Source organism: Saccostrea echinata, unplaced genomic scaffold (assembly GCF_033153115.1).
Source record: "Saccostrea echinata isolate AGI-Se365-2 ecotype Australia unplaced genomic scaffold, CSIRO_AGI_Sech_v1 ptg000002l, whole genome shotgun sequence".
Classification (NCBI taxonomy): domain Eukaryota; kingdom Metazoa; phylum Mollusca; class Bivalvia; order Ostreida; family Ostreidae; genus Saccostrea; species Saccostrea echinata.
In genome coordinates, this window is record NW_026889751.1 from 32,759,277 (window position 1) to 32,784,388 (window position 25,112).

The 25,112-nt window shown below is 33.6% G+C and overlaps 1 protein-coding gene across 1 annotated transcript in view; it reads right to left on the minus strand.

Annotated features, from left to right (window-relative positions):
- The window catches only part of LOC133178301 (uncharacterized), a 96,505-nt gene extending 81,031 nt beyond the window's left edge, over positions 1-15,474 (minus strand). Inside the window, exon 1 of the mRNA XM_061313037.1 lies at positions 15,361-15,474. Coding sequence (XP_061169021.1) covers positions 15,361-15,474 — 114 coding nt within the window. The remainder of the gene's footprint in view (positions 1-15,360) is intronic.
- Between the last annotated feature and the right edge of the window lie 9,638 nt (positions 15,475-25,112).

A 25,112-nucleotide genomic window follows, 5' to 3' on the forward strand; every position in this document is an offset into this window, starting at 1 on the left:
CTTGATGTTTTACCTAATTTTTGAAAAATTTTAACTTTGGTGATTACTTTTGAATGACATATGATAGGGCGTGCATATTTGATTGATTGATTGTATGTTGTTTAACGTCCCATTCGAGAATTTTTCACTCATAGAGAGACGTCACCATAAACCGGTAAAGGGCTTCAAATTTTGACCTTTACTCGGCACTCAGGGCCATTGAGCAGTGAGGGATCTTTATCGTGCCAACGCCTGCCGTGACACGGGGCCTCGGTTTTTAAGGTCTCATCCGAAGGACCCGCAACTTTCACTTCAAAGTGCCGAGCGCATGGCGAAGGAACAGTTGCTACCCATTTTTTATCGACTTAGGTCAGTAGCGGCCGAGATTCGAACTCACGACCTCCCGATCACGGAGCGAGCGTGCATATTTGAAACAACATGTCATAAATAATGGCATCCCATCCACTAGGAGGGGACCACAATTCTTTGAATTTGATTATTAGTCATTTTGATATGGAAACATCCTCATATATAGTGTAGATTCAAGTTTTTATGCCCTGCTATGAATATGGCCGCAGCATATAGTGTTTGTCATGTCCGACTTTAATCAAACGTCATATGCTGATACATACTGATGTAAGCTTTTCAATTGCATCAATCTTTTTTACCTTGACCTTTCCTTTGACCTTGGCCTCACTTTTCTTAAATAAGTGTCTAGATCAGTTTTGAATAAACAATTCAAAATATATTTATCAAACTTCATATGCTGATATATACTGCTGAGAGCTATCAATTGCATCAACTTTTTTTTACCTTGACTTTTCCTTTGACCTTGACCTCACTTTTTTAAATTAGTGTTTATCTACGTTTTAAATAAACCATTTATGATATTTTTATCAAACTTCATACGCTAATAATAAATACATACTGATGTAAGCTTTTCAACTGCATCAACATTTTGACCTCAACCTTTCCTTTGACCTTTACCTCTCTTTTCTCAAATAAGTGTTAAGCTCAGTTTTAAATAAATCATTCAAGATATTTTTATCAAACCGGATATGCTGGTATGTATTAGTAAGAATTATTCAACTGCGTCAAAAACTTTTCACCTTGCACTTTGAACTTGACCTCCCTTCTCTTTAATTTGTATTTTGCTTAGTTTTAAAGAAACAATCTAAGATATTTTTATGTAATCATGCACTAATACATAATTTGGTGAGAATTTATCATCTATATCCATTTTTTTTTTAGATTTTAGTTTCAATTTTAAAGAAACTGTTCAAGATATTCTCATCAAACTTCATACACTCATGTTGCATTAGTAATATACATTCGGCGGGGCATTTATGTCCTATGGACATATTTCTAGTTTTCAAATCATGACCTCCGAGGATAGGGTCAGGCCACAATAAGGGATCAAAATTTTATATAGGAATAAAAGGGAAAAAAATCTTCAAAATTTTTCTTTTCAAGAACAACAAAAGCATGATTAATATGGAAACATTCCCTAGAAGTGTAGATTCAAGTTTGTACAAATCATGTCCCCATGGGTAATGGAGAGGCCATTTTTTTCCTGCCCCTATTTGCCATCCAAATGAAAATGCAAATTTTAAAACCATTTTACACACCCACAGGACAAAATCAATCATCTTCCAAATGATCATGATTTAAGGCTAGTGCATAAAATATGAGGGAAGTTCTGGGAACCAGGGTGTTTAAACATGTCAAATATTTTTTTTTTTTTAAATTGACCCCCATTTGACCCCCAGGGGGGAAATGAAAATTCCAAAACCTTACTGCACATCTACAGGACACCACCAACCATTTCCCAAAAGATGATTAGGCTACTGTGTAAAATGTAACAGGAGTTCTGGGAACCAGGGGCTTTTTGCATAAAAAACGTCATGTTTCGACCCCTGTTTGACCCCAAGGTGAAAATGAAAATTCCAAAACCTTACTGTACATCTACATGACACCAACAACCATCTCCCAAAGATGATTAGGCTATTGTGTAAAATGTAAGAGGAGTTTGAGAAAGAAGAGTGTGACAGACGGACGGATGGACAGACCTGAGTAACAACCATATACCCGAACTTTCTTTAGCCAGTGCGGGTATAATAAACCCTTGGTGGGGCATTCATGTCCTATGGACATATTTCTGGTTGTATAAAAAAACTGTCATTTTTCGACCCCCATTTGACCCCAGTGGTGAAAATGAAAACTCCAAAACCTTATTGCACAACTACAAAACACCACCAATCATCTTCCAAAAGATGATTAGGCTACTGTGTAAAATGTAAGAGGAGTTCTGGGAACCAGGGGCTTTTTGCATAATAAACGTCATTTTTCGACCCCCGTTTGACCCCCAGGGTGAAAATGAAAATTCCGAAACCTTACTGCACATCTACAGGACACCACCAACCATCTCCCAAAAGATGATTAGGCTACTGTGGAAAATGTAAGAGAAGTTCAGGGAACCAGGGGCTGTTTGCATAAAAAACGTCATTTTTCGACCCCCATTCCGAAACCTTTCTGCACATCTACATGACACCACCAACCATCTCCCAAAAGAAGATTAGGCTACTGTGTAAAATGTAAGAGGAGTTTGAGAGAAGAGAGTGTGACAGACGGACGGACGGACAGACATGAGTAACAACAATATACCCGAACTTTCTTTAGAAAGTGCCTGTATAATTATTTCCTCTTATCGCAGATTTACCTGAGTTACTTCAATGTAATTAACACCTTTCGTGGTAGATGAGCTAACGTGTGTTTACATAAGTGTCATCAGACGAACTGAAACGCTGCGGCGACACAACCCACTTGAGGAAATATAAAGTTAAGTTACAAGAAGATTTTTAAAAAATGCTTACATGTTTAACTTGATTTAAACAATATAGCATAAAATCAATGACATTATAGGTACACGATTCACAAAACAAAATATAATTCGGGATCAAAACTCAAACGTCTCATTTCAAAATGGCGCCAAAACATCGAAAGGAAGACGTAAATGTTTACATAAAAGTGAAAATGTCAATTCAAGGTTTTATCAAATCGTAAATAGTTGTGTCTATGGTTAAGTTGAATGCGCTTTCCGACTTGCAAAACCCGCACTTGATATACACTTGTCTATTGATATTAACTCCGTTAACATTTCACGTTGAAAGTCTCAAACTTTGTGAACGAAAAAGGAAAATTGACAGTAAGTCATGCAGTACTTTTGAATAATTTTAGACTGCATAAATATCAAATGATTTTTTCATTTAATCATATTTTCCCAACATATGCATTGCACTTGTTAACTAAACAACGGAAATAAATTTCAAATTCATCCTTGCATTTTTCCTGCACTCCGGATTCTGTCACATCCGGCCAAATTTTATGGAACCATGGGTTCAAAATATACTGCATTTTAATATCATTTAGATTACAAAGTTTACGGAAAGGTGGCTGAGTAGCAGAGCTCTGCCATTCAGCCGAATGTCTAAGCCTTTCAGTAACATTCATTTGACATCTTGTGTGAATAAATGATTATTGATTTAAAAAAAATATATTTGTTATTTGTATCGTTGCAATTGTTGTTCATTTTATTACTAGTTTCAAGTGTAAGTGCATTAGTGTTTATGAAGTGAAATTGTGCACAAGCATCCTTTTTTGTTGTTGTTGCAGGTCATTAATTATACCCGCACTTTCTAAAGAAAGTTCGGGTATATTGTTGTTACTCATGTCTGTCCGTCCGTCCGTCCGTCTGCCTGTCCGTCCGTCTGTCACACTCTTCTTTCTCAAACTCCTCTTACATTTTACACAGTAGCCTAATCATCTTTTGGGAGATAGTTAGTGGTGCCCTGTAGATGTGCAGTAAGGTTTCCGAATTTTCATTTTCACCCTGGGGGTCAAATGGTGGTCGAAAAATGACGCTTTTTATGCAAAAAGCTCCTGGTTCCCTGAACTCCTCTTACATTTTACACAGTAGCCTAATCATCTTTTGGGAGATGGTTAGTGGTGTCCTGTAATTGTGCAGTAAGGTTTCCGAATTTTCATTTTCACTCTGGAGGTCAAATGGTGGTCGAAAAATGACGTTTTTTTTATGCAAAAAGCCCCTGGTTCCCTGAACTCTTCTTACATTTTACACAGTAGCCTAATCATCTTTTGGGAGGTGGTTGGTGGTGTCCTGTTTGTTTGTTTTGTTTGTTTGTTGTTTAACGTCCCTCTCGAGAATTTTTCACTCATATGGAGACGCCACCACTAGCCGGTGGAGAGCTGCAAATTTTGTCCTATGCTCGGCACTTACGGCCATTGAGCAGTGAGGGGTCTTTTTCGTGCCAACACCTACTTCGACACGGGACCTCAGTTTATACGGTCTCATCCGAAGGACCGGTCTCCACGTCCCACAGTGGGATTCAAACCCGCGACGTAAGGATCAACTCCTTACCTCGCAACTCTAGAGCAGACGCTCTAACCACTGCGCCACGCTGGCGACGTGGCGTCCTGTAGTTGTGCAATAAGGTTTTGGAATTTTCATTTTCACCCTGGGGGTCAAATGGGGGTCGAAATTTTTTTTTATATAGATATAAAAAGAACCTGGTTCCCAGAACTCCTCAAACATTTTACACAATAGCCTAATCATCTTTTGGATTGGTAATGATTGATTATTATTGTTTAATGCCGAGTCGGCAATATTTTAGCCATATTTCGGCGGTCAAATTAAGTGTATATTCCCATTTATGAATTTTGACACAAATTTAAGAAAAGTGAGGTCAAGGTTAAAGAAAAGGTCAAGGTAAAAAATATTGATGCAGTTGAATAGCTCGCATTAGTATGTATCAACATATGAAGTTTGATTTAAATATCTTGAATGATTTCATGAAAACTGAACTAAATACTAATTTAAGAAAAGTGAGGTCAAAGTCAAAGGAAAAGTCAAGGTCAAAAAATGTTGATTCAATTGAATAGCTTACATCAGTATGTATCAACATATGAAGTTTAATTACACTTTCTTGAATGGTATCTTTAAAATTGAGCTAAACTCTAATTTAAGAAAAGTGAGGTCAAGGTCAAAGGAAATGTCAATGTCAAGAAATACTGATGCAGTTGAATAGCTTACGTCCATATGTAACAACGTAAGAAGTTTAAATACACTATCTTGAATGGTATATTTAAAACTGAGCTAAACACATTTAAGAAAAGTGAGGTCAAAGGAAAGGTCAAGGTCAAATAATGTTGATGCAGTTGAATAACTTAGATCAGTACGTATCAACGTAAGAAGTTTAATTACACTTTTTTGAATGGTATATTTAAAACTGAGCTAAACACATTTAAGAAAAGTGAGGTCAAGGTCAAAGGAAAGGTCAAGGTCAAAAAATGTTGATGCAGTTACATAGTTCTCATCAATATTTATCAACATATGAAGTTTGATAAAAATATATTTGAGAGTTTCTTTAAAACTGAACTTTAAACAGAGCTAAACGCAAAGCGTGACGGAAAGACAGACGGAAGGATGAAAGGACGGAAGACGGACATGACAAACACTATATACAATTATGCACCAGCCATATTCATGGCGGGGCATAAAAACAGGGTAAAAAATTTTGTTTGCATGCACCCTTTCTCAATACCACCTCTCCATGTTCCAAGGTTCTTAAGTTATGGTTTGGAGGTGTTCTTCTCAATTTGACCTTGAATGAAGAAAGGAGTCAAGGTCAAAATTTTAAATCAAGGCATCTTTTGTAAATGTCTTTTTTCTATGTTACAAATTTGAAATCCTAATGTCAAAGGGTTCTCAGGTTATAGCCTGGACTATATTTTTTATGTAAAGATTGACCTTGACCTTATCGAAAGGTCAAGGTGAAAAAAGTTTGGTGGCCTCAACCCCAATTCCATACCACCTTTCCAAGTTTCAAGTTTGAAGTTTTAATGTCAAAGGGTTGTCTAGTTAAGGCTCGGACAAAATTTGATTGAAGAAGAAACCTGACAAAAACAATATGTAGGGCCAAAATAAAAAATAGGTTTGTTTCCCCTAACGCGACCGACCCACTTAAATCGTGCCGACTGAAAAGTTTTTTTAATAAGATTATTCAAATATTTATTTTTATTGTTTATCAACTTTATAAAATACAATTTCATCAAAATTTTTTTATCAGAGAGGCGGCTTTTGTTTTACTCTCATTTGGCGCCCACAACATGTGGCCACAGAGGGTTATTTAGTGTTTTAAAACAACGGCCATGTATCAATCTTAATATATATCTTTAACGTATTAGAATCCTACACTTTTGAAAAATTTCGTGAATTAAATATACTATGGCTAAGGAGTGTTAAGATGGTATTTACAAATGTGTCTTCTAAAATTAACGTACGTAGTAAGCATGACAAAGCCTGCCTCATGAGCAGATGAGGGGCCCACTTTGTGTATGCATATCAATAAATTTCACTGCATTTCATTCGTTTCGATCTAAAAAAAAAACACTTCATGTATGATTCTATTTTTACTATAGAGGACCATAGGAGTTGTAAATATGTCTTTGTATAATTATTTCATCTTGATAAATATAATTCGGATGTCGTTTCTTCATTCCTTTTATTTATGGGGTAAACTTCGTGACTATAACATTAGATATATGAAACTTTAATCATTTTAGATATGGTTTGGTTGAATTAAATATTGTTTATACAGGTACATGTACTCTCTTTCAAATAGTGTTGAAATCTTTAAAGTTGGCTTATGGTACGGCTTCCTGAGACGTCCAGTGTATTTTTCTTTTCTTTAGTTGGGCCATTGAAAATAGGTTGTTTCTTTGCTTTAAAATACCTTTAAAAATTGCTGGGTCGACAACATTTGAACATCTGCCTGGTGGAGGGCTCCTAATTTAGACTTTTTCTCGGCACTTATGGCCATTGATCATAAAGCATCAGTAAGGGATCTTTATCGTGCCAACATCTACATGTATACTGTGACACTGCATGGCCCTACGTTTTTTACGGTCTCATTTGACTGACCAGTTTCCACGCCCCACGAAACACTAGAATTACTGCACCACGCGAGGCCCTTGACATTTTATCTGTGTAAGCGCTCGAAGATGACAGTAGGTTTGAAAAAAATTAATTCGGATGGTCGATGGTTGAGTATTTGCGAATCTCGTCTTTTTGTAAAACTTCAATTTCAATAAATTTACGCCAGCCTGGCCTGAGATATTTCACAAGTTCAAATAAATAATATTTGTGAATTAATTTACCATACATGTTGCTTTTAAATATAATTTGTATGATATTCGGTTTAAAAATCGGGTTCTTTTGTTTTTTCTTATTTATAGAGATATTATTTAATTTTCAGAATGTATTTTCAAAACTGATGTCAGAAAAAAAAATAATTTACCTACCTACCTACTCAACTTGAAATTTTAGGGTCGGGTTAGGGGAAACAAAGATATTTGTAATGATGGCCTAGACTAGTATAGTCTACTTGTTGCATCAAACACGTAGGAGGAGTAGTTTTGAAAGAACAAATTTGTTTCTACATTATGTAATGAAACTTTCACAAAAGATTCAACTTTTCTTGCCTAGTGGTTCTTGAGAAGGAATTTTTTTCTTATACAGTAAATCATGCTAATAGCGAAACAAGTCTATAATGAATTGGCACTTACAGCAAAGCAATTTTCATTCCCCGTGACTTTTAAAATATATTGTAAACTTAATGGATATAAGCAATTACACTTATAAAAAAGCAAAATCGTCCGTCCCAGGCACTTTGTTGTAAGCTCGTTTTACTGTACATTCCCATGTTTACAAAACTTTGATCCCCTATTGTGGCCACACCCTATCCCTGAAGGTCATGATTTGGACAAAGTTGAATCTACACTAAGTAATGAAGTTTCACATAATTTTAAACTTTTCTGGCCCAGTGATTCTTCAGAAGAAGATATTTGAAATAACATTAAATTTTCACTCATTCTTATCTCCCCTTTAAAGAAGGTTTGGCCCTTCATTTGAACAATTGTTTTACACAAGAAAGAATATTTTGCATGAGAAATAAAACTCTTTGTGTTTCTAAATATTTCATCACACCTCTAGTGTGTTTCTTCTTATTTTAACTAAGATAATGATGATTTAATTATGACTTCAATTTTGTACAGGCCTTTGCATGATAATTTTACCCTGAGGGGTATGTTTACCTGTCTTCAACAAGTCAGGTGATTGTTCACAGTGAGTACTTTTCAAGCATAATTGATCAAGTTCATTTCTGCCTACTGAAAATACTTATCTTGAGCAAATTAATAGGAGATCCAAGTGAAATTTGTAACAAACCACGTTAAAAGACTTCTGGCTGTGTCCTTTTGTAATTATAGATATAGATCAAAGACAAGACAGTGAGTAAACTTATTTTTTCTGGGAGGGATAACATTCTTGCTGCAGTATGAATTAGTGTAAAATCCTAAAAATTCATCAATTAAAAAAAATTGTCTTATAATTCCACTTTTTGACACAAGTAGATGTTAGAGAGAGAGAGAGAGAGAGAGAGAGAGAGAGAGAGAGAGAGAGAGAGATTACTCCAGGTATATAGCCCCCTGCAAAATATATATACCTGTGATAGTAAATTCTCAGGAGACAATTTTTGAAAAGCAATTTTCCTTCATGCATTGTTTTCAGAAAACTCAAATGTGAAAATTTAAAATTTATACCCATGTCAACATAGTGCAACTTTTATCTATATTGATAAAAATGTACATTAAAAAAAGTATGATTAAATAGCTAAATCAAAGTGTTTTGAATAGCAAAACCAAGCTATACCAGTATAGCTAATTCAGCTACAGAGCTTAATCAATTTTAGGAATTGTGCAAGACCTGTTTTTATTCTTAATCATTCTTAAATGAAATATATGGTGATAACGAACAGTATTCAAGCTCAAAAGTCCATAAAACAATACAAAATAGGAGCAGAGCAAACACGGACCTCCAAACATCAGAGGTGGGATCAGGTGCCATGGAGGAGTGAGCATCCCCTGCCGACCGGTCACACCCGCCGTGTGCTCCTTGTCATGATCGGGAAATAACGGAAAAATCCGTCGACAATTCAGTGTGTAAATAATGGCTTAACAATTAGTATGAAAAACGTCAGTCAGCATTTGACTCAATGATAAATTGTATTTGCTGACAAGGTCATTGTATCGACCATAGAACTTACCAAATGATGACTTTAAACGAGACAGCCGATATTCTTGTCTCATCAACTTATTTGTCAATAATTTATCTCGTTTTAGAAATTGTACATACGTAGAGCATGCTCTTGCGTATCGAATCAGCTGAGAGATATATACCCCGTATGCAGGTGATGAAGGTATATTGCTGCATAAGTAAGGGAAGTTGACGATTGAAAAGTTAAAGTCATCACGTTTATCATAAAGCTTGGTTGTTAGATTATCATTAACGTCTTTTTCAAGTAAAACATCCAAATATGAAACAGATGTGTCAGACTCTGTGGTATCTTTTATCTCAAGTTCACCAGGATATATCGTATCGACATAAGAATGGAAATAGCCATTGTTTATTGACAATACGTCGTCGATATATCTAAATGTCGAGTTGAAGGCTACAGCAAGTGTTTTCTTCTTTTCACGTACAAGATTTTGGACAAATTTTGCTTCATATGAATACAAAAAAAGGTCTGCTAATAACGGGGCGCAATTGGTACCCATGGGAATTCCAATAGATTGTTGGAAGACCTGGTCTCCAAAAACCACATAGATATTGTCAATCAGAAACTCAAGCATCTTTTTAATGTCAACTTCAGAGTACTTGTGTGTACAGTCAGAATGTTTTTTAACAAAATGATTTTGCAAATGACCAATGACAAAGTAGGTATATTTACGAGTTCCATTTTTATTGAAAAAGCAGCTGTCAATGATCTCAAAAAGCCTGGACTTTAATTTATCCTGGGGAATGGTTGTGTATAAAGTTGAAAAGTCGTAAGTTTTTAAGCTGTTGATTTTGGTAAAATCTTGTGATTTCAAATTTTCCAAAAGTTCCTTGGAATTTTTAAGTATCCACATCTGATTTACACCACTTCTCGAATATATTGTTGCACAGTACTCTTGAAGTTTCTCCTTCACCACTGTTAATATCTTAGTGAGGAGTAAAGATAGAGGCTTGGTTGAATATTTATATCACCATTCCTGATTCAAGGCAGAGATAGGCATATGACCAAAAAAGTCCATGATCTATTGATTTAATAAAGACACATGTATGTTGTGGGAAGATTAGTAAATAATGATGACAGGAGGGAAACGACCGGGTTAATATTCACAAATTTTAGGAGTTTTCAACATTTAAGACCATGCAGACATAACTCCTTCCCCTTTTCCCCCTTCCCAGCCCCAGGCTTGTTTATTTATACAAATTATTTATAATACAAAAATGTACATGTACACAAAGTAAAATGACGGGTCTCTGAATGATTTTCATTTTCTAATTCTAGGAGGGTGGACTGACCCTAGGGGGTCCTGAATAAAATGTCAAACATATTATCACTAACACACTTTTGACGCAGGTCATATTGTGATCATTTCCAGTTTCAGGATGAGGATGACTTCAAGGGTTCATAACCTTTATACCATTTAATGAATAATGACTCGAGGGACAATATTATATATGGTTAAGGGGAGAGTTTTCAACCATTTTCAAGATACAATGTATATGATCACTTGAAGTTTTAGGGTTAGTGTGTTATAATACAAAGATGACTTAGGGGCTTTTGCTCTAATGACAGCTATTTTATTGCTTCCGGTTCCAAAGATCGAGTGGAATGACCCCAAGGACTTGCCTCATTGTATAATTTGTATAATTGTGGCATTCCAATGATTTTTGACCCTTTTCCACCTATAGGCCCCTAACCATTTTCATTTCCGATAATTTTACCCCGTTCTAGTCGCCCGTGTGGCGCAGTGGTTAGAACGTCTGCTCTAGAGTCGTGGAGTAAGGAGTTGATCCTTAAGTCGCGGGTTCGAATCCACATGCGGGACGTGGAGACCGGTCCTTCGGATGAGACTGTATAAACCGAGGTCCTTAGTTGTTGGCACAAAAAAGATCCCTCAATCCTCAATGGCCCTAAGTGTCGACCATAGGTGATGGCGTCTCCATATGAGCGAAAAATTCTCGAGAAGGACGTTAAACAACAAACAAACCCCGTTCTATACTAAATGCTTAAAATAATATATTCATAATGTACTTACCGCCTGTTATAGGTACTGTTAACTTGATAGAATAATAAATCCATTTAAAACACACACTAAATATTAATAATCCCAGTGGTAATAATGATGTACATACACCATACGTGCAAAACCATATAATGATAACGGTAAAAGTAGTGCTCGCAGTGCCACGCACGAGTCTAGAAATTTTCCAAAAAGGTGTAAATTTGTAAAATTTATATTATAATTACACACATTTTTTTCCCATAAGTTTGTGTTAAATCTATTCTAAATATGACAGGAAAACGGGTGAATCGTGGGTGGGGGTTGATTTTTTGACAAAGTTGGTTGGGTCAAGATTTGGAAAGGGGTTCTCCGAGTCCTACCCAAATACTGATAAAAATTTGCACAAGTTGTCATTCTGGCATCTATTTTTTTTAAGTTCATCAAAAAAGCTATGCACTAAAATAATAATATTTGTTGTTTTGACAATAAATTCAATGAGTTCCAATTATAGGTAGAAAATTAACCAACCCCCTTTTTTACACAAATCTTTCAAAAATTCTCTCTTTATCAGAATTTACATTATTAGGTAATATCAGACTGGTAATGAAATATTTACATGCGCGGATCTAGAGGGGGGGGGGGTGGTCCGGAACCTATATACGAAAGCAACTAAAAGTGACCTTGGAACCCCCCCCCCCCCTAGAAAACACGGACCCCTGTTAAGTTGGTACGAAAAGTTATACATATGAAGCTTAAAAAATGAGCAGCCAAACCCCTTCTCACCCCCCCCCCCCCCCCACTACGTCACTTGACAAGCAAAAAAAATTTTTTTTTTTCAAAACTCAAAATACTCAAATATCTTATTTCGTGGGGTGGGGTAGGGGTGGGATCCAACTTCTTTCAGTACCCCAGTTTTATATGTACACTACTACATTACCTTTATTTGACTATAATGCAACAAAAAGTGGGGGGGGGGGGGGAAACAACCCTTTCAAGAACATTTTCAATAGTAAAAAGTTATGTTTCGAAAAAAGTGGGGGGGGGCAGGCCCCCTCTGCCCCCCCCCCCCCCCCGATACTACGTGCCTGCATTTAGAGGCAAACACATTAGTGCGGGTATTACTGTCTTATGACAGCATCTTTTTTTTTTTTTGGAGGTGTGGACCCCCCCCCCCCCCCGGAAAAATTCCTGGATCTGTGCATGTAACTGAATGTAATGTCAACAACGGGAGATAACTCTTCAGAATGTGAAATTCGTCTATTGTGGCATCCGATGATCTTTGATCCTTTCTAAACTTTAACCTAACCATTTTCATTTCGGTTTATTTTACCCCAATCTATACTTAAACTTGTACTTACCGACTATCATAGGTCCTGTCAACTTCATGAAATATAATCCAATTAAAACACAAAATGAATTAATTCCTACTGATATACATGTAATGATGTGCACCATCTAAAAATAATGGTAAAACTAGTACAAGTACTAGTAGGGTGATGCAAGCCCAATGTGATGTAGAAATTTTCAAAAAAGTGCTCACATACATGTACAGTACAAGAACAAATTTTAAATTATCATAACAAACGATGTTTTAACATAACTTTGCCATCTAGGCCTATTTCCAAAAACAGACAAATTGTGTGTGTATGTTGGGGGGGGGGCGGGGAGGGGGCTGACAAAATTGATTGGGTGTGGCTTTTCAAGAAGGTTTTTGCCTAATTAATAGCGATTCTCTGTAACCACTTAAACTTCTTTGCCACGCATGGTCACCGATTTTGATGAAACTTTGCCCATTATTACAACTTGACACCAGAAACATATATTAAATAAAATTCCGTTGCTATGTGTCTTGGTTGCCATGGTAACAGCCATAAAAGTTGAAAAAATTGAGATTTTCAGCTACTTTGAATCTCTATTACGCCTTAATAAAGACTAAGAAAAACAAACAAACCATTCTCCCAAAAACATAACACCTTGTTGCCACTTATGCTATAAAGAAACTATTTAGAATTTATCTCTTAGTAAGTGGTAACCATGGGTACATTTGGAATACATTTTAGATGCTGAAAAATGCTCAATATTCACCAATGATAGATGTTACATGATCAAACTCAATCAACAACCTAAGAAAAACAATAAAAAATATTTGACCTTATGTAATTAGGTATTGGCAATATTATTCTAAATATAACTTTCATGGTTGCCATGGTAACACAGCGTAACCATGCAAAATCTGTTGCTATGATTGGGTTAATGCTACTATCTTGAGGAAAAACAATAAAATTCATGACTAACACTTATGCATCCTTGGAACCTTGCAACACCGACAACATAAGAAAAATTGGGATTAAATGTTACTTTGCATTGTAACCATGGAAACAACGTATCAGTCGTTTAAAGTGATATTTTGTGCTCCTTTAGGAATTTACTTACCTTTTAATCAAGAAACATATTATTTGACTCACCTTGAATACTACTTATCTGGTTGAACTAAAGTTGAATATCATATATTGATAAAGTTTGTTGAAAAATACAACACTGTTGCTATGGTTACCAAGAAGGGAAAATGTTCAATTTTGTTAATTTTATATCAATATTAAACCCTATGTGCCAGCTTTTTGCATCCAGTTAGAGATTGGGTGGTAGTCAAAATTCAAAGTCAGGTTAGTTGTTCATATATATCAATCATAAAAGTTTTGGGAATGTACTTACAAGGGTGCGTATCCAAGGAAACGGAGTATTTTTCAGATTTTTATGCATATTTTTTCGGCTAATTTCCATAGCAACGCTCTATTTAAAGAATTGGGTTTGAATTTTTTGAAATTCGAAAATTAGGGTCACACCAATGCCTTTAAAAATTGATCATCAGTTATATAGAAATATGCTTTTTAAAAAGATAGGATAAGATTAAAACACTAAGAGAGTAAATTTAAAATCCTTTCGAGGTAAATAAACCATAGCAACCGTTGCCAACCTATAAGAAATATCATATTTCGTCCTTGGTATATGTTACAAGGATCTCGTGTCTATTGTTTGCTTGCATTTCAACCTATAATTGTTTTTATTCTTAAGTATATGACTTTATAAAATTAAATGAACAAAATTATTACTTTTGAATACTTTGTTTCCATAGTAACATATGTAATAGTTGATTTACCAAACATATTTATCATGCATTTAAGACATCAGGCCTTCAACTTTCAGAAACAGTCATTGCCACTTGTTTGCTTTGCTGCAAACGTTAACTGGGGGACTCTGAACATGTTGAAAAATGCCATTTTTCAAACGTTAGGACATGTTGCTATGGTAACCATGACACGTAGCAACCAATTTTTGCCTGATTTGAGTTTACGGTATCAAAGACTTTTATCATAGAGAGTTTGGAGAAATTCTGAGACTATGCGTGCCGCAGCTTCTATATAAAAGTTCAAGTCCTTACAGAGAATGGCTCTTAAATACTAAAAAAAAAGTCTGCACATTTTGATAAATTCATTAAAAACGCTTTATACTAAAGTTGTATAATTTGTTGTTGAGAAAATAAATTTAAAAAGTTCATTTATGGGCCAAAAATTTATATCGCCCCTTTTATCAAAACCTATTTTACATCATTAATTAAATTCTGTTATTTCAGACTGGTAATGAATTAAGTAAAGGAAATACATGTACCTATAAGAGGCTCATAGGTCACATGGTCACCTGGGCATTTTATGCTCGATTTGACGAAACATGTACTGTGTAAAGTAAAAAAACCTTAGTGCGGGTATTACTGTCTCATGACAGCATCTAGTTTAAATATTTTTTCTCCATTTTTAAGCTTAAATATTGGAAGCATTTTTAAAAAAAAATTAACGGAATTAAAAATAATTATACCATGTACAAATATGGATGACCTTTTTTGAATGGTTTGGTTGAAACTTATTTTTTCAGAAAGTTAAATTTCAGAAAAGTATTAGATATAGTTTAGTTTTACTAACAGATCCTCTTCTGGGAATATATCACATAAGCCATTAGATGTTTTCTTTAGATAGAAATACAGAACTCAAAATTGTATATAAAATCATGGTATAAATAGCATTACGACATGCCAAAAATAGTTGCACGAAAATAGTCTTCCGTCTTCTGTATCGTCTCTATTATATTTGGCAATAAAATGACCTGATGAATTTTTAATATAATTTTTATTTGCCATACCTTTAAACGCCCAGAAGAGTCTATGGCAGTTGAATAACTCATACATCCGCCATAAATTCCAAGAACATCTTGAACTCCAACACTAAGTAGAAGAATGAATAGGACTGATGTCATTTTGAGATTGCCATTAACTGTCACATATATCTGTAACAAAATAACAGAATTTAACGAAATCGCTGAATAAAAAAATAATGATTATAAAAGTGAACCATGAAATAATAGCCATTAAAAATCAAGTGAATTTGATAGATTACAAGATCACTATGTACTGATCCTATCTGAAAAAAAAAGTACCGAAATTTTCTTTTGTTTTGTAAGACTCATTTTTACAAATGGCTTTTAGGGGAACTCTACAAGTGGTTATCCAACTTATACCCATAGTTCCTTTTCTAAGGAGGAAACTCTTCAAAATTATACATCGGCTTTGAAAAACATTTTCAATATTCACAAAAAAAAAAATTGAATTGTGAATTGCCAAAGCTATATTGGAATTCTAAATAATTTAAAAATCCTTACAAAAAAGATACATAGCAGGATCTAGAAAATGATTTACCAAGCCTATTTACTCTCCTAAAAATAATAGCAGTGAAGGAGAATTTCAGGAGTAGTGTACACAACATATTTCAGAATGGTAGATGTGGATACTTAATACATAAGGAATCATTAAAAAATTGAAATCCAATTTTTGTTTTCTAAAATTGAAAGCATTAAAACGTACGACTTTTCAACACTTTACACAAAGCTCCCTACGTTGAAGACCAGGTTCTTTGACATCAGAGACAAGTGCTTTTTCAATTTAAAATGGAACTCGTATATTAACATACGTTGTCATTGGTTATCTGCAAACGTTTTGTTAAAAGATATTCTGATTCTTCACACAAGTACTGCGCAGTTGATATTTAAAAAGGTGCTAGAGTTTCTGATTGACAATATCTTTGTAGTTTTTAAGACCAGGTCTTCCACGATCTTTTGGAATTACAATGGGTTAAATGCCTTGCCCCGTTATTAGCAAACCGTTATCGATACAAATGTTATTCAAAAACTTCTACATGGGTCTTTCTTTTTATTCTGACGTTGACACAATATATATTTTTGAACTCGAAATAAGGCACCAAATAGTCCAATACATCTCTTTTACATTTGGCTTTTCTACTAAATAAAGACATTGATAACAAACGAACAACTAAACTTTATGATAAATGTAATGATTTCAACTTTTTTCTATTATTAAGTAGCTTGTTATTTCCCTTATTTAAGTAGCAATATACCATTATCACCTGCATATAGAGTCTTTGTCTCCCCCAATTGATTCGGTATGCAAGTGGATGTTCTACGAAGGGACAATTTCTAAAATGAGACAAGTTAGTGGCAGATAAGTAGACAATACAGGAAATAAGCACGTTCATTTGAAGTTACATTTTGCAAATTCTATGGTCGATACAATGATTTTGTTGGCAAATGCAGTACATTGTTAAGTCGAATGTTGACTTAATTTTTAAAATTCCAATTTTAAGGTTATTCATACTGAATTGTCTACAGACATTGTCTACTTTCATCTGATCATGACAAGGAGCACAAGGCAGGTCGACAGGGAATGCTTACTCCTCCATAGCTCCTGATCCCACCTCTGGTGCTTTTAAAGGTCCATGTTTGTTTTACTCAGAATTTGTATTAATTCAATGGACTTTTGAGCTTGATTACTGTCTGTTATCTTCTTATTTCATTGCAGTGATTCCTTTTTCTTACCATGTATCACTTGTTTTGTTGTTTCGTATTCAAGAGAACAATATGGGTGTGTTCCAAATGAAACTCTCCTTTATATTACTTACAAATATAATACACTTTGATAAATTCTTATTCATGCTGCTTTTAAGAGAAATATTTTGTGAAATTATAATTCTAAGGAAAAATTTAGAAATAATGATGAATAAAACATTCTTTCAGTAGAAGAAAAAGTTTCAAATTTGAAATCATATCATTCTCTTTCATAACTTTCTATTTTAAGGCCAGTAACTTAAAGATCTGCGTATAGATTTTACTTGAAAATCAAAATCATATGTTCTTTATCGAATGATTTAAATGAACTCTCCATTTCATTTGAAGAAAGAAAAACATTTGATAACTTCTTTCTATTAAGTGATTAAACCTTACAAGTACTTACCAAAGAGGAGACTCTGGAAAATTTTGGTACGGCTTTTTAAATATGACGAAACTTTGTTAGATCGATTTATTCTATTAAATGAAACGATTATTTAAATTTACCAAAAATCTTGTTTAAATCCTAAGAAATCTTCTTAAGATAGAGATATCGACTGAAATCAATTTATTATTTTAAGGAAGGTCAAATCTGTTATATAAATCCTGACAACAAATAACTGATAAAAGTATCATGTAGTCTAAGTGATAGGCAGTGGGTGACATTGAATGCGATCCTTTGTCGTAGACGGTATAAATTTTTGTAGTAGATCCATTTATATTTTGTAACAAACCATCTACATTACAAAGAAAGTGGCAACTACACTTATGTATGTTATTCAGTAGCCTTTTTAGTAAATCTTCGCCGTCTCATTCTTCATTTCTGCAATAGTTTGAATTAAAGACAAATAAAAAAAAATTACGAAATAGAAAATAATGCCAATTAAAATGTCTAAGTATGCTAAAACGTCTTTAATTAGCCTTTCATTGCATTTTTATCGAGTCGATCCAAACGTTATATCACTTTAATATTTACCCACCGAATTGTGATACATGAAATTGAGTTAGTTGGGTTATTGTCACAGATACAGTTTAAAGGTTTGAATAAATAAATTAGCTAACTTTCATGAAGAAGGTATATTTAACTCTTAAATCAGTGATATGAGTTTTATTTCATTTGAAAACGAATGAAAGCACGTACAAGACAACTTTGAACAAGTTTGAGAGCAACCTTATCCATGCAAAATAGGGAAATGATGACAAACAATGAAGAATTCAACACGAACATTTTCTTCTCTGAAGATTTGTTAAAACTCACATATTGTCACTTACATGTACGTGCTTCCGATCGCCACCGAACAACAACAATGAACTATGCAACTAGTGTGTGATTGGAATATACATGGGACGCTGTCTACATGCGGTAAGTTGAAAGGTATCGGCTTCGCGCATGAGAGAAAGCAAACGTCGGGTTCGTTCTTGCGGACCCAGATTTGACGCAACGCGAAAGCAGAGCGCACCCAGATTTTTAAGTATCGGACGCCGAACGCAAAGCGAACCCGGGGTTCACTTTTGAGATTGCTCTAGTGTTAGGTTTTGTCTGGTAGGTACTGTATGTTTCCTCTTTTTTTCTAATATATTATATACCAAAATTAATTGACGTTGATTCAGTGATATCAGAAAAGAAGTTGCAAATATTTCGAAACGGCGAACGACGCACATCCGCAAGAAGAACAGCGCAAAACGACGGACAAAATCACATAGCAATAGGTCACTTCACTTTAAATGCACAAGACGTCTTAAATTTGAATTTTCATTTCGGTTAAAAGATCAATGAAAATCACTTTCTAATTGGTAGGTTTTATCAATATAGATGTTTCACATCTTTGTATTTCTAGTGTGTAGAATTTTAATATGACTAGCAAATATTGCATTTTAAAATTATGATCCACAATCGTTTACACATTTATTTAACACATCCGTTTATGGCTGTTGCATTAACAATTATACAGTTAATATCGTTTGGAACGAACAGGGATGTAACAAATTTACGGATATTGTGAAGCTCTGTTGAAATCCTCGGCAAAATTCTGAACAATTCTTTGTAAAGTTTAATGAACACAACGAATTCGGTCATAGCGAATTTACGGATAAACGGACTGATTTTGTGTCCCCTTGTATAACAAATTTTCAAAAGTCTAAACTTTTAACCATTGATATATTTTTTTTTTGGGGGGGGGGGGTATTTATATTTGAAATTCAATTCATCCGAAAATTTTTGGACTCCAAAATAATTTAGTATTTACTATTTGATACGTAATACTAGATTTACAATTTAATAAATTTCCAAAATACATTTGATAGTCATAACTGAAGAAAAAAATATATTGCAAATTCGCTATATATACTTTAACGAATTTGTTATACGGATATAACGAATTACGGATAATGAAAAGTAAATTCACAGGTCCCCAGGACTTCGCTATAACCGAATTTTACTGTATTTGTTAACTATATAACTTCAAATTTCATACCCACTTGAAAAAAATATCGCCTTTTCCTTGTGCCTATATTATTATGTATCGTTAACTTTATTAACCCGTGGAAGAAATTTGCTTCTTAGTCAAAAAGATAATTCTTCACGTAAATATAAACTGCTTATTTTTGTTTCCGAAACATCTTTTTTCATCTCATTGAAATGAAAATCTATATTGTGCACTTATATTTGATATATAGGCAGACCCGCTTGTAACTGGTGTTGTTGACAATTTGTTTTTCCTTACATATATACGAAAGCCGGATAGGCTCATTTTTGACAAGACAAAAAAAAAATATTTAACTCGTTATAACGAGATAATTATCTCGTAATAACGAATTAGTATTTCGTTATAACGAGTTATTATCTCGTTATAACGAGTTAGTTATCTCGTTATAACGAGATAATTATCTCGTTATAACGAGTTAATTATCTCGTTATAACGAGTTAGTTATCTCGTTATAACGAGATAACTAACTCGTTATAACGAGATATTAACTCGTTATAACGAGATACTAACTCGTTATTACGAGATAATTATCTCGTTATTACGAGTTAGTTATCTCGTTATAACGAGTTAGTTATCTCGTTATAACGAGATAATTATCTCGTTATAACGAGATAAAAATTGATCTAGAATTGATATATCTAAGTAAAGAATAGACCATTATTTATAGGAAATATACAGAAGCAAGTCGATCAAATTTGTTTGAAGTGTGCGTGATAAAGATTTTATGGAACAGCATACTAGTTTTTTTGTGTTATGCCTTTGATTAGTATTGTTTATTGGAAAGACCGAAGACAAATATACGGAAACTTGTGACCACCTCATGTTGTTGTGTTATACCTTAAAATTGCAAAATAGAATTAGTGTCATCTTCAAATGGAATGTATATAACATCAAAATTTTGTCAACTTGTACAAGGAGATCAGAAAAAAATGATTTACTCTGGCTGATTTAACTGCCCTGTTCAAGCTTTCTTGAATTTGTTAAAATTATAATAATGTTTGCGTAATATTTGTCATGAAACCATTTGTTAGGCTTTAACGATCATATTTTGATAATTTCTTGCCTGTTAACAAGGAATACCAGTTCAATTTTATCGTCTTAAAGGGGCAAGATCAAAATTCAATGTCTGACAAAAGACTAAATTCACGTTGTTTTTATCATCAATCCCTCCTTCCCCTCAATAATAAATATGATGAATATCAAGAACTAATACTGTACTTATCACTTAATAATTTATATATTTCTTCTGTTTATTAATAGAAAGAAACATTTTAATTTACCAATTTTGCATGGAATCTTAAATTACAATATGTAATTTTTGCGTTATTATCAATGTGGTAGAATTAAAAAAAAAATTTGGAGCTCTTTATTCTACGGAAGCCACAATAAAAGGTGAAGGTCAGCATTAGTAAAAACAGTTGACATGTGATCCTTTTTGGGTATAGAATGAAAGTTTAATATCTAAAGTTTACAATATGATAAGCATTACTTAAGGTGTATTTCAAGCATAAATTTTGCCAAGAAATGTGTATTGTATGTTGAGACAGGATTTTTGATATTTTCACTCGTGCTTCGCACTCATGAAAATATAAAAAAAAATTCCTGTCCCACTCGTGAAATAAATTCCATATCAACTATAAAACATTGAATATCCTCTATTTATTACCCCCCCCCCCCAAAAAAAAAAAAAAATCATCAATTTCTTTTTGAAATAAAAATTATATGCTTGTAAAGTATACATAATAAATATTGTGATGAGGAAAATAATTAACGACATTGCTTCAATGTTGTATTAATAATATAAATGTACATATGTAGTATTAGGTCTATTCGTTGATCAATCCTAAGTAAAAAGATTATAAAAGTGAACTGGCTTTGTAAACTCTGTAAACTTTTTTTTTGTTTTGTAAACTCTGGTTTGACGTTCTGACACTATGTGGTAAACATATAGGATCCGCCAAATAGACGTGAATCTCAAATAGGTCTCCGTGAATCTCCACAACTTGGACCCCCCCCCCCTCCGCAAAAAATATAAACAGTGAATCATGACAGAATATTAGATAAAATGTCAATATCAGCAGATCAGATTTAACGTCTTATTACTTAAAAGGATGTAATATCATTTTTGCTTCACCATTCCTCACTATCGTGGACAATATGCATAAGCTAAGTCACAAAGTTCAAAAGGGGGGGGGGGGGGTAAACCAAGTAAAATATTTGACAAGTAAAAAGATAAAAAAAATAGATTTGATATTCCAACTACGAGTATTCGCCATTATTTTCGGGAGATATTTACTCAGGTAAAAAAAAAATATGGAGGAAGGGGCACAAAGATACTCTTGACCGCCCCCTTTTCAAAAGTGGTGGTGTGGACATTAGCCCCTCTATTACTACGCCTATGATCTAACTGCTGATGTCTCACCATCCCCCTTCTTCAAAACATTTCTGAATCTCAGAAGTAACATATGTATAACACTGTAATCTATATATTATATGTTGCATAAACGATATGTTGCACTTATATTGTCTCTGATATTTAATTTTAGCGGTATAGAAATTGATATATGAAAGTGTATAAGTCGTCCAAAACATATCGAAATAGTGTCATTCATCAGAAATAGTTGTCATAAATAAATAGCCAAAGTTTGAAGCAAGTATGTTTGGCAATATTATTTTAAGAAAAATATCGCGTCCTAATGCAACAATTTGAGGAGGAGTTCACGAAAATGTATAAATGTGTTCGCCTTAGAGTTGCTATGATTATTGACAGCGAGATAGTTCAAGATTTAATCATAAGTAAACCCCAGAGCAAAATAAATTTTCAACCATTTATCAATTGTTCAAGTTAAATTTGACTGATAATTACTTGCTAAAAATTCAATGGCATTTAAAACTGCAGCCATTTTTATTCCTATATTGCTATTAAGTCTCAAAATAACAAGAAAACTGTCTCGTTATAACAACATAACTAACTCGTTATAACGAGATAATTATCTCGTTATAACGAGATAATTATCTCGTTATAACGAGATACTAACTCGTTATAACGAGATAACTAACTCGTTATAACGAGATACTAACTCGTTATAACGAGATAATTATCTCGTTATAACGAGATAACTAACTCGTTTTAACGAGATACTAACTCGTTATAACGAGATAACTAATTCGTTATAACGTGATAACTAACTCGTTATAACGAGTTAATTATTTTTTTATCTTGTCAAAAATGAGCTTATCCGGCTTTCGTACATATATGATATTTGGGTACAAAGAATTATGTGACTTGGAAGTCGGAAAGACGCTTGCTGTTATATATTTTTATTATTATAAAATACATATTTTGTGATAAAAATAGATAAATAGATAGCATCAAGTGTTTATGTTTTAATGTACTTTTAGTTTAGAATTCTGTTGCTTGCTTAAATCAAAATCTGAATGATTTTATTAACAGCATCGAAAGAAATGAGACGATCAATACGCAGAGATAAAAAGATCTCTTGACTTGTAATTTGTATTCCAAGTGATCTAATTGACATGTCACATCAAGAGAAATATGTATTGATACATCATTAAAAATTTACAGACAAATCCCTTTGAATAGATTAGAGAACAAAATACCCCGATAGATAAACTGTTTACAGTGGATACCTTGGTATGGCAAGTTGTTTATCAAAGCAATGTTAAAATGACTGATTAAGGTATATGACCTATCAAATATTTTATATCGTATCTAGCCTTCAAATTCGAAAGCGTATGATTAATTTGATGATCAACTAAAAAAAAAAAATAGTCCACAGTAGAAAGGAAATAGAAATGCACCTTTCCTCTCTTTTACCAGATGTTTTCACAAAGAAAAAAATGAATGCTACCATAACATGTAAATTCCTCTAAATTTTCCCCAATAAATCGTATTAATCGTAATCGTAATTGCCATAATATATAAATCAAAATTAAGGATTACTTTATATAAAAATGATATAGTAATTTATCTTGCATAAGGCAAGTCTGATCAATGAAATCTGAAGATAACGAACAGTAATCAAGTTCAAAAGTCCATTGAAATAATACAAATTTGGAGCAAAGCATACACAGACCTCTGAAAACATAGGTGACATGGAGGAGTAACCATATCCTGTCGACGGGTCACAACCTCCGTGTGCTCCTTGTCATGATCGGGAAAACGGAAAATTCTGTAGACAATTCAGTGTGGGATAAATTAAAAAAAATGACCACCAAATTATATTTTTTTTAAAATTCAACTACCCATAACAACAACCATGACCACAACCTGGTCAAATAAAAGTTGCTACAGTCTACATTTAAAACTCAATACTTTGAAAATTATCAGAAAAGTCTTTATTTCCACCATTACCATCATTATTTATTTCACAGATCTTCAAAATAAATATTGAAATTTCAAAATGTCACAAAAAGGTGTCGCATCCTGACATTTTTAGCATCATTTTTGGGCAAAACTTTTTTCGTCAATTGAGATATCAATGAGATATTTGGCAGGTATTTAGACACTATCTAAAGACAAATGCTGAGACAAAGAAATTTATTCCCATTGCCTGTACTTTTAGTGCAGGTTGAAAAATATGTTTGGTCATTTTTTTTTTAATTCAGCCTGTGAATATTATTGCCTGACAATTTGTATCAATCTCCATTTCTGAGGAGATGCATGAGGGTTGGATCAATATATGTTTTGGAAGACATATTTATAAGCTATAATATTTGCCTGGGTATTAAAGATATGTTTTTCCATTGCATATCCATATTTTGTAAATTATGATTTCTACCACGAAGTATAAAAAAATTAATTCGCTTAGCGAAATCAGGGTTTTTTTGTATACAGTTTTAACATAAAACTATTATTTACGCATTCTCTATCTATTTTCATATCAATTCTTTGTCGTTTCAAGAAGATATTCTTATTCCGTATTGGTGAAAATATTGAAATTTTCATTTCTCTGCTTTTTAGTCTCGAATTTCTCGAATTTTTCTTTTTCATATTTTAGGAAAAAATATCCTCTGAAATTCATTCTAAATACTTACTTTCATTCAGGATAGAATTATGCCGAAAATCCACACAAAACACACATACACACATGCCATCACCTTTTCATTGTCAACTTCACAGAAAATCACCTCAGAAAATCACAACATATTTTCACCTTTTCATTGTCATCTTGTCAACGAGATGACCAGCTTTTCTATTGTCAACTTTCCTTATTTATAAAGTTACAAAACGCTATCACATCTATATGGTGTTTACGTCTCCCAATTTATTCGATACTCGAGAGCATGCTCAGGGTACGATCAACTTTTCAATCGAGGCAGGCTACTGACAGATAAGTTGATATTAGAGGAATTTCAACAACCTCTTCTAAACAGCATTTTGAGCTTGTCAACAAAAATAACCTATCATTTGGTCGTATTTTGACTGACGTGTCTCATTCTAATTGTTAGGACTTTGTTTGTACACTAAACTTGACTCCGGAATGTTCC